This window comes from Gymnoscopelus braueri (assembly GCF_963280865.1).
Source record: "Gymnoscopelus braueri genome assembly, chromosome: 12".
Taxonomy (NCBI): Eukaryota; Metazoa; Chordata; class Actinopteri; order Myctophiformes; family Myctophidae; genus Gymnoscopelus; species Gymnoscopelus braueri.
In genome coordinates this window covers 23691455-23703954 of record NC_137614.1, presented here as the reverse complement: position 1 = coordinate 23703954, position 12500 = coordinate 23691455, and the positions used below count along the sequence as shown (strand labels likewise).

Sequence of the window (12500 nt, the reverse complement as noted above, 5' to 3'; positions counted from 1 at the left end):
ACAGCTGAAACAATTTAAAACAGGCGGGAATTTGGATCGTACCTGTATTTCTGTGCGAGGGGAAAACGACTGTCCAGTAGCTACACATTGCCAAAACAATTATGGCAGAGGGAACCAAACGATTTGTATCAAGTGACTGTGACTGCCCACCAAAGAAACGGCTGCCCCACATGCAAAACATGCCAAACTAATTTGCAACTAAAGGGTTCAACACCACCAATTGACTTAACATCTTTGTGATAACCACGCAGCTTTACACAAATGAAGGTAATACACAACAACAGTTAAACTCTGCCAACACCACAGAATTTTACACACAGAATTTCACAGAATTTCACACACACACACACACACACACACACACACACACACACACACACACACACACACACACACACACACACACACACACACACACACACACACACACACACACACACACACACACACACACACACACACACACACACGTGCGTGCGTGCGTGCGAAATGGTGTCTTATTAACTAAATAGTTAACAGTGTTTATGACATAGCCTTTGGTATGGTGTCAGGGAAAACGACTGTCCAGTAGCTACACATTGCCAAAACAATTATGGCAGAGGGAACCAAGCGATTTGTATCAAGTGACTGTGACTACAGACCAAAGAAACGGCTGCCCCACATGCAAAACATGCCAAACTAATTTGCAACTAAAGGGTTCAACACCACCAATTGACTTAACATCTTCGTGATAACCACGCAGCTTTACACAAATGAAGGTAATACACAACAACAGTTAAACTCCGCCAACAACACAGAATTTCACAGAATTTCACACACACACACACACACACACACACACACACACACACACACACACACACACACACACACACACACACACACACGTGCGTGCGTGCGAAATGGTGTCTTATTAACTAAATAGTTAACAGTGTTTATGACATAGCCTTTGGTATGGTGTCATGTGTCACTCAGACGCCTTCAACTCGTACAAAATGCTGCTGCCCGCCTCCCTGCACATTACCCCTGTCCTTGCCTCTCTACACTGGCTCCCCGTAAATTTTAGAATTGATTTTAAAGTGTTTTTATTTATATATAAATCATTAAATGGGCTGGCTCCATCCTACCTCTCCGCACTTGTAGAACCATATGTCCCAACCAGGGAATTGAGGTCTGCTGATAATTTTTTGCTTGAGGTTCCAACCCGTAAATTCAAAAAGACCAGGGGTGACCGCTCTTTCGTGGCCACGGCCCGCGACTCTGGAACAGCCTGCCCCTCCACATCCGATCCCCCCAGTCGATCGGGGCTTTTAAGGCCAAACTCAAAACTCATCTTTTTTCCCTCGCTTTTAACAGCATCTAATTCACATGATTTGCTTTTATCGTACTCCATTCATAATCATGTCTGTGTACGTACTATGTACCTAGCCTATATGTAATTTCCACTTACACATACATATTTCTTCTTTTATGTTGTCTTTTTTAAAGTGTTTTCCTTTGTTGCTCTCAAATGCTTTGTGAACTTGCTCTGTTGTTTTGCATTGATGTTTTTGAATTTGCCTGTACAGCACTTTGGTTCAGCTTGCCTGTTTGCATGCGCGTCAATCCCGGGGGGGACGGGGGGGTTTCGTCCCCCCCTAGCTTCAGATTGGACCCCCCCAAGTCAGATTGGATCCCCCCAGACCCCCCCCCAAGTAATTTAGAATAATAAATACTTATTTAATAGAATCTGAACCCACTTTTGAAATCATGCACTGCACTCATAAACACGATGTATTTTAAAGGATTTATTTGCCCCCCCCGTGTAAATCCCAGAATGGTTTGGTCCGCAGCACCGCCTTCCTTCACTGCACGGGGAAAAAACACTCGCCCCAAAACACACTCGCCCCTATTTTTTTCGCCGACCGAGGCCGCCGGATATACCCGGGGCGAGTGTGTTTTGGGACGAGCGTTCTTGTATTCTATCCCGACCACGCAGCAACATGTGGTTTCACCGGTTTGTTTACAAGTCGAATTTGGGGAAGAAAATAATCAGGAGCTCAACAACATAATGAGAGGATACAAGAGCTATCTGTGCTAGCTGCAAAGTGTGCATATTTAAGCAAGTATTTTAAAACAGTGAAAGCTACCGAGGAAAAAGAAACAGAAAGTGATAGACCCCCGCTGACTCAAACTAACGACCACGGGACTGACGGGAGTTATCATCAAATCCAAAGATTTGTTGTGAATAATTATAGGTAGTTTGACCAAAACCGAAGTGAAGAGGAGGACACGGAGAATGTCGGACATCAGTGATTTAGCAGCTGCAATTTTTATAATGTTAGGAGCAATGCAATGGACCTGGACCAGCCCAGGCAACAGTGACACTACGACCAGGTAGGGTCCAGTGTTTCCAAATGCACTGCAGTCTGCACAGAACCCTATCCATCAGATCCAAAGTAAACTATTTTTTTGCGACCAAAAGACCATGTATTATGCCAAGTACTGTACATAATGAAGTTGACCAAAGTTTCTCAGCTGCATTATATTTGTTATTAGTGTCTGTCTATCCTGAAACAAACCAACTCCAAGTGCGGCTGCCTGGTGATGAGTACATTTACTAAGTTAATATAAAGCAAACTTCATGTTCTAAACAAAACTCACAAGCCTCTGTTAGTCTGGTTCCTTATGCTTTGATTTAAAATGTTGTTGGATTTTTTTGAAGATTTGCAAAACTATACATTTTTGGAAAGGTTATTGTCTAAGGAATCAGAAAATCAATGTTGCCATTTGCCCAGATGTGTATATGGCGGCCATATTGGCAATTACAAAATGGCCACCATAAAATGTATGTTTTTTAATATCTCGGCCTCTAAATAAGCTGGAACATTGATTTTAACTCCTAAACCTACATTTTCAGTGTCGAGGAATCCAATGGTGGTAATTATAAAGCTACAAAACTTTACAACATTAACCCTTAGATGCATGACTGAGTCCAAAATGACCAGATATGGTTGTTTTCTTGCAATATCTTTGAAATAAGAAAATCATTTATCAATTCATATTCCAGCTGTTCCTAAAAACATGTTTCACTTGCTCATTCAAATTAAATAAAATGTTAACTTACCACTGATACTTTTAAAGACATTTTTGTTTTTGTATTATTGCTACTCTAAGCTTCCATAAGTGTGTCCAAAATGATCAAACTGTGGCTGATATTAATTGCGGAAATTATTACAAAGACATGCACATCCCAATACTACTAGGATGGGTGCTGAATCAAAAAGTGTAGCTTACACTATACTTGAGAGTAGATCCACACACCAAGTAGTTCCCGTTGCAAGCATTTTATTTGCAGTGACTGTACAAAAGGCCAGTAATCATTGCCCTCAGACTGTATTTGTTAATTATTTTATGTTGTGGCATGTTCAGGCATTCCAGACCCCCGCGCGAGGGTGCCGGACAGAACGGTAATGATCCTTCCGCAGGTTCACCTACGGAAACCTTGTTACGACTTTTACTTCCTCTAGATAGTCATGTTCGGGCGTCTTCCAAGCGCTCCGCCGGGGCCGTGACCGACTCCGGCGGGGCCCGTCCGAGGACCTCACTAAGCCATCCGATCGGTAGTAGCGACGGGCGGTGTGTACAAAGGGCAGGGACTTAATCAACGCGAGCTGGTGACTTGCGCTTACTGGGAATTCCTCGTTCATGGGGAATAATTTCGGCCCCGGACATCTAAGGGCATCACAGACCAGTTATTGCTCCTTCTCGTGTGGCTGAACGCCACTTGTCCCTCTAAGAAGTTAGTCGCCAACCACACGGGGCCGCGAAAGTAGTTAACACATTGAATGCCAGAGTTATTTCAGATGTTTCATTGAGAAAAAAAAAGTACTCAGGAGCCTAGATACAGAATTTTTAAGTTTTAAGTTAACAAGGAAGTAAAAAAATTAACCAGGGTCCTATTCCATTATTCCTAGTTGCGGTATTCAGGCGACTCGGGCCTGCTTAGAACACTATTTTTTTCAAAGTAAACGCTCCGGACCCCAAGCAGGACACTCAGAGCATCGGGGGGGGCGCCGGAAGGCAGGGACAGGGACGGACGGTGACTCGACTGGCGTCGGACCGTCAGCTCGATCCCGAGATCCAACTAGGAGCTTTTTAACTGCAGCAACTTTAAGATATTAAAGCTATTGGAGCTGGAATTATCGCGGCTGCTGGCACCAGACTTGCCCTCCAATGGCTCCTCGTCAAAGGATTTAAAGTCCACTCATTCCAATTACAGGGCCTCCAAAGAGTCCTGGATTGCTATTTTTCGTCACTACCTCACCGTGCCGGGAGTGGGTAATTTGCGCGCCTGCTGCCTTCCTTGGATGTGGTAGCCGTTTCTCAGGCTCCCTCTCCGGAATCGAACCCTGATTCCCCGTTATCCGTGGTCACCATGGTAAGCACGTAGCGTACCATCGAAAGTTGATAGGGCAGACACTCGAATGACACATCGCCGCCACGGAGGGCGGGCGATCTGCCCGAGTTTATCCAGAGTCACCAAAGCGGACGACGCGGCGCTCGAGGGTTTAGGATCTGATTAATGCACGCATCCCCGAAGGTCAGCGCCCGTTTGCATGTATTAGGTCTAGAATTACCACAGTTATCCAAGTAACTGAGGAGCGATCAAAGGAACCATAACTGATTTAATGAGCCTTTCGCAGTTTCACTGTACAAGCCGTTTGTACTTAGACATGCATGGCTTAATCTTTGAGACAAGCATATGCTACTGGCAGGATCAACCAGGTAGGCCTCCTGTTCCGCCGCGGAGAGCGCACCCAGCTGAGGCGCGCACCGTGGGGTTGCCGGTCCGCGGAGACCGCCAAGGCCCCCCGTGAGAGGGGCGGCGGGAGCTCCCGGTGGCGCGCACTGCGACGGTCGCCACATCCTCCTTTGCCCTCTACCCAGGTCGACAGGATGTTACGGGGGATCGGCGCCCATGGCCCGTTTCGCAGCTGTTTGGTCGGTCGCCGGAGTACGCGACACACGCAGGGTTTGAGAAACTAGTCTCCGGAGCGCGCCCCTGTGGCAAACGGATCTCCTTGCCGAGCCCTGTGATGGGGCTCGAGGCGAGGCCGACCGCGGGGGCCCTCGGACGGTCCGTGGCAGGGCAACTAGGGCAGACGGGGCGTCTCGGTCTCGTTAGGCCGGTGTCGACCGCGGAGGAGTGCGGAGGACAGGCCGGGGCCTCTCCGCACGTGGTCCCTCCATGCCTGGTTGGGCCCGCAGGCTGCAAGCAGCGTCCGCCGAAGCACACAAGGTGCCGGCGGGGCCCTTGCAAGAGGCGGGCTACGAGTGCCAATCGGTCAGAACGTAGTGGGTTCCACGGCCTTCGGGGCGGCCTGGTTCCCGGGTCACAGTGCAGCGACTAGCGGCCGCCGGCAGGCCCGCAATCTGGGGCGGCCTGCCTGCGTTTCGTCCCCAGCGTCCGCATGCTGGTCCATATATCCGGGCTGGGAAAGGTTGCCGATAGTCCCGGGAGAGAATTTCAAAGGAGGGGGCCACTGCCGAGCCCAGATCGTCCTGGGCTCGCCGAGGACCTCCAGGGTGCCAGGCCGCCCGGCCGTGTCCGACCGGAGGCCTCTCTCTCGCCTGCCGTCGGCCCGTCCTCGGCGTCCGCACGCCTGTTCCATATATCCGGGCTGGGAAAAGTTGGGTCTGGAGTGCTTTTGGATGAAGCAGAAGTGACAGAAGGAATGCTGTCAACACTGGAGCTGTCAACACAAGGGTATCAACATCAAGACAATCCCTGAACTGCGATGGCATCTGTTCTGCAAACACAGGGCAGAAAGTGACAAGCTCCCTCCAACACCTGGAGCTCTGAAGCAGCACATCTTGAGAGTCCATGTCCAAACAAGGGCATGGGCACAAGCAGCCATTGCTCTGTAGGATCCACAGCTGGATCCCCTGCAAAATGGGTACTTCAAACACTTGGATGGCATGCTGAAACCAACGACCACAGAGGTCCTCCCAGCTCCAAAGGCCATCCTTGAGATGGTTCAATGCAAGTGTAAATCTGACTGTTCTTCTGGCAGATGTTCCTGCAAAGCTAAGGACTTAGCCTGTACTGAAATGTGTCAGTGCAGCAGCCAGTGCCAGAACGATGACGATTCCCAAGCTGTGATGCACGAAAGTGATGATGATGATGATGATGATGATGATGATTATGATGATGCATAGAGACTGTCTATGATTACACATGTCATGATGTTTAATATGGTTACACAAACATCCAAAGTTCACAGTTAAAATAAATAAAAAGAACAGTTAGTATCTGACTGACTGCCTGGGCTGTGCTGTTTTTTACCCATATGGTGGATTATGTCAATGGGATGATAAAAAAAATGAAATAATAACTTGCACCATTGGATTCCTTGACCCTGAAAATGTAGGTTTAGCAGTTAAAATCAATGTTCCAGCTTATTTAGAGGCCGAGATATTAAAAAACGTACATTTTAGGGTGGCCATTTTGTAATTGCCAATATGGCCGCCGTATACACATCTGGGCAAATGGGAACATTGATTTTCTGATTCCTTAGACGATAACCTTTCCAAAAATGTATAGTTTTGCAAATCTTCAAAAAAATCCAACAAAATTACATAGTGAACCAGACTATGTGCCAAACCTTCTATTCGTTATACTTTACAGTAGCTATTGATAATCGTAGATGGTTGATGCTCAATTCCTCTGCTCTGCTCATTATTTGAAACAGCCAGTGGTGGGTAAAATAAAAATTATATTACTCCTACTTGGCAGTTGGCTGTGCCTCGGCCTGTGTTTTGCCTTGAGGTGATCAGGGCTACTCATCCCCAAGTCATTTAGAATAATAAAAAATGAATGTTAAAATACTATTTTGATATTAAATCAGTAAAATTAGGCAAAATAACATAACCCTAACCTAACCCTAAAACCGAAATAAAGTAACCAAAATCCAAGAAAGAAACCTCCCAAATCCGCCATATAACCAAAAATTTTCGCGCACACGTGGGACCCCCTCCAGCCTCAAGACAGATTGCCTGATTTGCCTGTTTGTAAATGTGCTATATAAATAAAGCTTGATTTGATTTGATTTGATGTTAAACTAAACACTTAACAGTATTACTGATGTAACAATCTGGTATGGTGTCATATTAAACAAATTCATTAACAGTGTTATCGACGTAGCTTCAGTTTCACATGTGTCATATTAACGTACCAAGCTTCACAGTTTAGTATAGCGTCCATCTTTGTGTCGTGCGATTTTCTACGCCTTCGCCTCTTTCTCTCCTCTTCATTCCTGACAGTGAGACAGACATGGTAAAAAAAAAAGGCTTTCAGACAGCTAATACACACAAATACACAGAACTATAAGTGCACACAGCATGTGCACACACGGAGTGAGTGAGTGAGTGAGTGAGTGAGTGAGTGAGTGAGTGCCAGTGGTTAATTGTTGGTAATATTACCAATAATTTGTCAGTTACTGTATAAAGACTGACTAAGTTATGGTTATACGTTTTTAAGTTGTATCATTTATAACGAGTGTTATGAAGCCTTATAAGTGCATTATAATGCATCATAAATGTGATTGTAATGCGTCATAGACCCGTCCAAGTGTTACTGGGTTGGGATTAGACATTTAGAGGTTAGGTTTAGGGGTTAGGGTTCGAGTTATCCCAGATTTACACTTTGTTGCGCACCGGAAATAGTAGCTTGTAGATCTGCTATTTTCAGCTTTAGGGTTAGGGTTAAAAATGACAATTTAAGATTTGATGTGTGTGTGTGTGTGTTGTGTGTTTGTTTGTGTGTGTGCGTGTGTGTGTGTGTGCGTGTATGTGCTTGCATGTCCTACCATAAACAGCTACAGCAGCAGCACCAGCAGAAGCAGCAGGCATTGGACCGCTGGGAATTGTGAGTAGTAGTGGCTAGGCCCCGTCCCCCTCCTCCTCCTCCTGCATCTCCCATCACCCCCCCTCCTCCTCCTCTCTCCACTGGCACTGGTCCTGTGTACTGCAAAAAGAACACGAGAGAGAGAGAGATCGAGAGAGAGAGAGTTGGAGGTAGAAAACAAACTTTATTAACCACACGATGCCTAGCGTCCCTATTCTGGGCATGTCATAATAGGCCAACACATTTTGACAAAGAAAAGGAGCTCTAGTACAAGCTAGGTATAAGGTACAGTCGTTAATAAAGTGCTACATGCACACACATGGACAGAATACACAACCTACTGTATATCATTTCTTGTCATATTTAACTCTTCTGTATTTGTCTCTCCTTGGCAGAGCAGAGGAAGAGAGAGAGAGTGAAAAGAAGCTCATAATACTTCATTTGAAAATGAAAAAGTGAAAATGAATTCACGCTGTTTATACTGTATAGATAGATAGATAGATAGATAGATAGATAGATAGATAGATAGATAGATAGATAGATAGATAGATAGATAGATAGATAGATAGATAGATAGATAGATAGATAGATAGATAGATAGATAGATAGGAGGAAGTGAAACGGCAGGATATGAAGACAGCATACAAAGCAATGTGATGCATCATCTGATTGTACGTGACTTCTCTCATTATCTCTCTCTCTCTCTCTCACACACACACACACACACACACACACACACACACACACACACACACACACACACACACACACACACACACACACACACACACACACACACACACACACACACACACACACACACACACACACACACACACACACAAAAGCACATTCACACAGCTGCAGACACACACACACACACACACATGCATGGCATGTCAGAGTGGCAGGGTTTCATCATTAGATTGGGCGTGTCGTGTTATTCTTTAATTTCTCTAAAACATTCTGGCTGCTCTCAAACCACAGCTCTGCCAACATTTGTCCCCAGCTGTCCCCTGTCTATCTCCTAGCTACCGTAAAACTCCTAATATGTCTGTCCCAGTCTGTCTTTCTCTCTCCTACTCAAGTATGTACAGTACTGTAAATTTGCTTTTTTGCAAGCTGATGACTTTCACGCTGCTACATTTTGAATAGAAATACCGGGTATTGTACTTTTGACTCCACTACATTTCTAGGAAGTCACTCTTGGGACCCAAACTTACAAAGCAATATGAATTAATTCGTAATTTGTACTGTTGGATACTTCATTATTTACTTTAGTCCGTTGGTTCTCAAAGTGAATTTCAGGGACTCTCTGGGTTCCTTTAGGGGGGTCTAATTTGACCCTTGCAAGTATGTAACTCTGACGTGTACAAATGGAACCAAATGGACCCGTTAGGGTCCATTTGGTTCCATTTGTACACTGTCAGAGTTAAGGGGAGACCTTGAAATGTAAAAGTTTGAGAACCATTGCTTTAGTATATACTTTGTCCACCGCTGCCACTATGCTTGCCCTGTCGTACAGTGTGTCAGAGTGTAGCTACCATAAAACAGATATCATATTACTGCTGTCTTGTTCACACACAGATCATGTCCACAGCATATATTTACTCAGAGTTCCGGGTGTCGTGTCATTTATCTGATGTGACTGAGCCATGTCATGGGATGCTGGTAGACTGATAGTAATGGACACGCACGCACGCACACACACACGCACACTCTATCTCTCTCTTTCTCTTTATTTCTTCTTTTACCTTTATTTACCCAGGGGACGTTAGCTGGTAATTAATTCTATTTTCAGGAACCTCCCTGCTTCATACTCACACAGACACACACACACATTACAACCTGGGAGCTGACCAGTACAGCCACAATCTGCACTGAGAAGCTCTAGTGGAGTGGTTCAGTGCCTTGCTCAAGGGTACTTCCGCGGTTTTGGGGGAGGGGTAAGTGGTGGCAATTCACTTGACTTCCCCACCCAGGTTATTTATTTTTTCTGCCGGGGAATCGAGCCGGGAACCTTTCTGTTACAAACTCGCTCCTGCAGTGCAGGAACAGCACACATGTCACCAGTTTAACCACAGCTACTGGTAATGCTGGGAGGGGCAGTTTAGCTACACAGCCAAGATGTCTGCATGCCGAGACATGTCAGGAAATAGCGGGAGAGAGAAATGGAACAGAAAGATAGACAGAAAATAGGGGGAGGAGAGAGAAGTAAAGTGACAAGAGAAACAAAAAGAGGGAGAGACAAAGCGGCAGAGAGAAAAGACAGTCTGCCAGAGATTTGGTGTACTGCAAATACTGCATGCCTAGTAGCAACACACATGCATTGCCAGCATACATGTGCTGGCACGCACACACACATACACAAACTCAAAGTGTGCACAAAGTGTGCACAAACGCACGCACGCACGCAAACACACACACACACACACACACACACACACACACACACACACACACACACACACACACACACACACACACACACACACACACACACACACACAGTGTGTGGGGTCGCCAGTGGGGTTTAAGTTATTTAGTGCTCAATTTTAGCATCAATCTCAGATTATGGCTTCATAATCTCACAGCCTGATTGCTAGCAGCTCTCAGCGTGTGTTTGGTTTACTCACTCCTGTGGCGCATTGCTAAATTCAGGGTTCAAATATGGAGGGCGGGGGGCAGTGTTAAGCTGCTCACACTAGAGGATAATTGGGCCGATTCTGGTTCAATTCGCCACTCCCGACAATCACGGGGGTGTTCCCGATTCGAGCTGGCCTGGCCAGAACCGATTATCTGCAAAGAAAATGATCCCGTATCGTGAGGGGTTTTGTGAGATCCAATATTAAGTCCTTCTGATCTGCTAACGAACATCAAACATGTTTAATGTTTAGGATTTAAATTCTGGATAATTATGCCACTATTGCCCAGGGTGGACTGGGACTGCGGGAGTCGTGCGCGACCACAATAGCTGAGAGAGGAGTGCGAGAGAGACAGGTCTTCAAAGCACCCGGTGGTTACGGGTGCATTGGGCAGCTGTAATGTCAGAAAAACTCCCACGCACACGCACACACACACACACACACACACACACACACACACACACACACACACACACACACACACACACACACACACACACACACACACACACACACATCACGCACACACATCACGCACATTACACACATTTATCTCTGGGGTCCTTTGGGAGGTTTCAGGGGGTCCCCAGCTAAATTAGTTACAGTAATATAGCATCACAATCATTTTAACCACTTTAACCATAATTTATACTTTGGCTACCGTATTAAAAAATAGCCGATCTACAAGCTCACAGCGCGTCACGGAAAGGTTTGAGAACCACTGATCTACCATAACTAGCTATAGCTTCTGTCAGAGCCGATCCATCTATAAGAGGAAGTGAATGTCCGTGGAAACCAGGCAGAAACTTTGCCCAAATATGGAGTCATACATCATAGACTGGCCACATGAAGCCATTATTACTTTTAGTGGTCTCGTTGTTTTTGTTGTTTTAGAGCCCAACGAGTCATTGATATCTGTCCTACTGTCTTGCAGTGTGTCAGGCTACACACACACACACACACACACACACACACACACAGTGTAACTGTTGCCCACATGTGTTGCACTATAGGCTCTCCTTATCTCATTTGCTCCACAGCTGCCACATTGTATTTTTTTTTTACGGGTGTTAGCTTGTCAAAGTGCACAGAGCCTCTGCAAATAGTTTCGAGTGACAAATTTGAGGCACTCTGGACAAAAGTCAAATGATTGTACTTCCTCTTCCCATCTCTCCATATTGCATGACTTGGCTTCTTTTTTGTTCAGAACAGACAGAAAACAGCACATAATATGTCACATTTGAGGCAAATTGACAAGGAAAGGCAACTACTATAACATAACAAATGCACATTTGTTGCACGACTTTGACCTTTCTACTGTACGTGAAATGAGTGGCTAATCCAATCGCATGTGAACAAATGCACTCAGTGTTATTTCTTGCATGTGTCCCCTCTCCCTGCCCTCAGATTTCCCGTCTCATTACATTCTCCTATCCGAATAAAGCAGAAAATGCCAAAGAATAATCTTTAAAAAGTTAATAAATGTAATAAATGTGTGTGTGTGTGTGTGTGTGTGTGTGTGTGTGTGTGTGTGTGTGTGTGTGTGTGTGTGTGTGTGTGTGTGTGTGTGTGTGTGTGTGCGTGCGTGCGTGTGTGTTGATTGCAGATCATATAACAATTAGCTAATTCTTTGAGGTCATTTCTTTTAAAGTATGTATTGATGTCAAATTAATCTGTACAAAATAATTGATTAACTGTGATAGAAGTAAGTGGACTGACTCTTGGTTTCTTCAGCAAACATGTAGGAAACATGTAAAACGTCACATTGGTACAGTCTTAAACATCACGTTAGACATGTTTTGTTATTTTGTAGATAACCATGATGTTCTCTGGACTGAAACGGTGTGATTCCCATTCAACTTTGTATTTGCATACGCAGACAGTGTGCAGGAGTCTTACACACTTATTTTTGTTTAAAGTGAAGATAAATCAGACAAATGAAGGCAACAAGTCAAGAATCAAAGCCC

The 12500-nt window shown here is 45.1% G+C and overlaps 1 protein-coding gene across 4 annotated transcripts in view; it reads right to left on the bottom strand.

Annotated features, from left to right (window-relative positions):
• The window catches only part of rgs19 (regulator of G protein signaling 19), a 28358-nt gene that overhangs the window by 3654 nt on the left and 12204 nt on the right, over nucleotides 1–12500 (bottom strand). For all 4 annotated transcript variants that reach the window (XM_080445064.1, XM_080445065.1, XM_080445066.1 and 1 more), the window contains 2 exons: nucleotides 7851–8008; nucleotides 7218–7298 (listed from right to left, as the gene is read on the bottom strand). In XM_080445064.1, the coding sequence (XP_080301190.1) occupies nucleotides 7218–7298; nucleotides 7851–8008 (239 nt within the window). The remainder of the gene's footprint in view (nucleotides 1–7217; nucleotides 7299–7850; nucleotides 8009–12500) is intronic.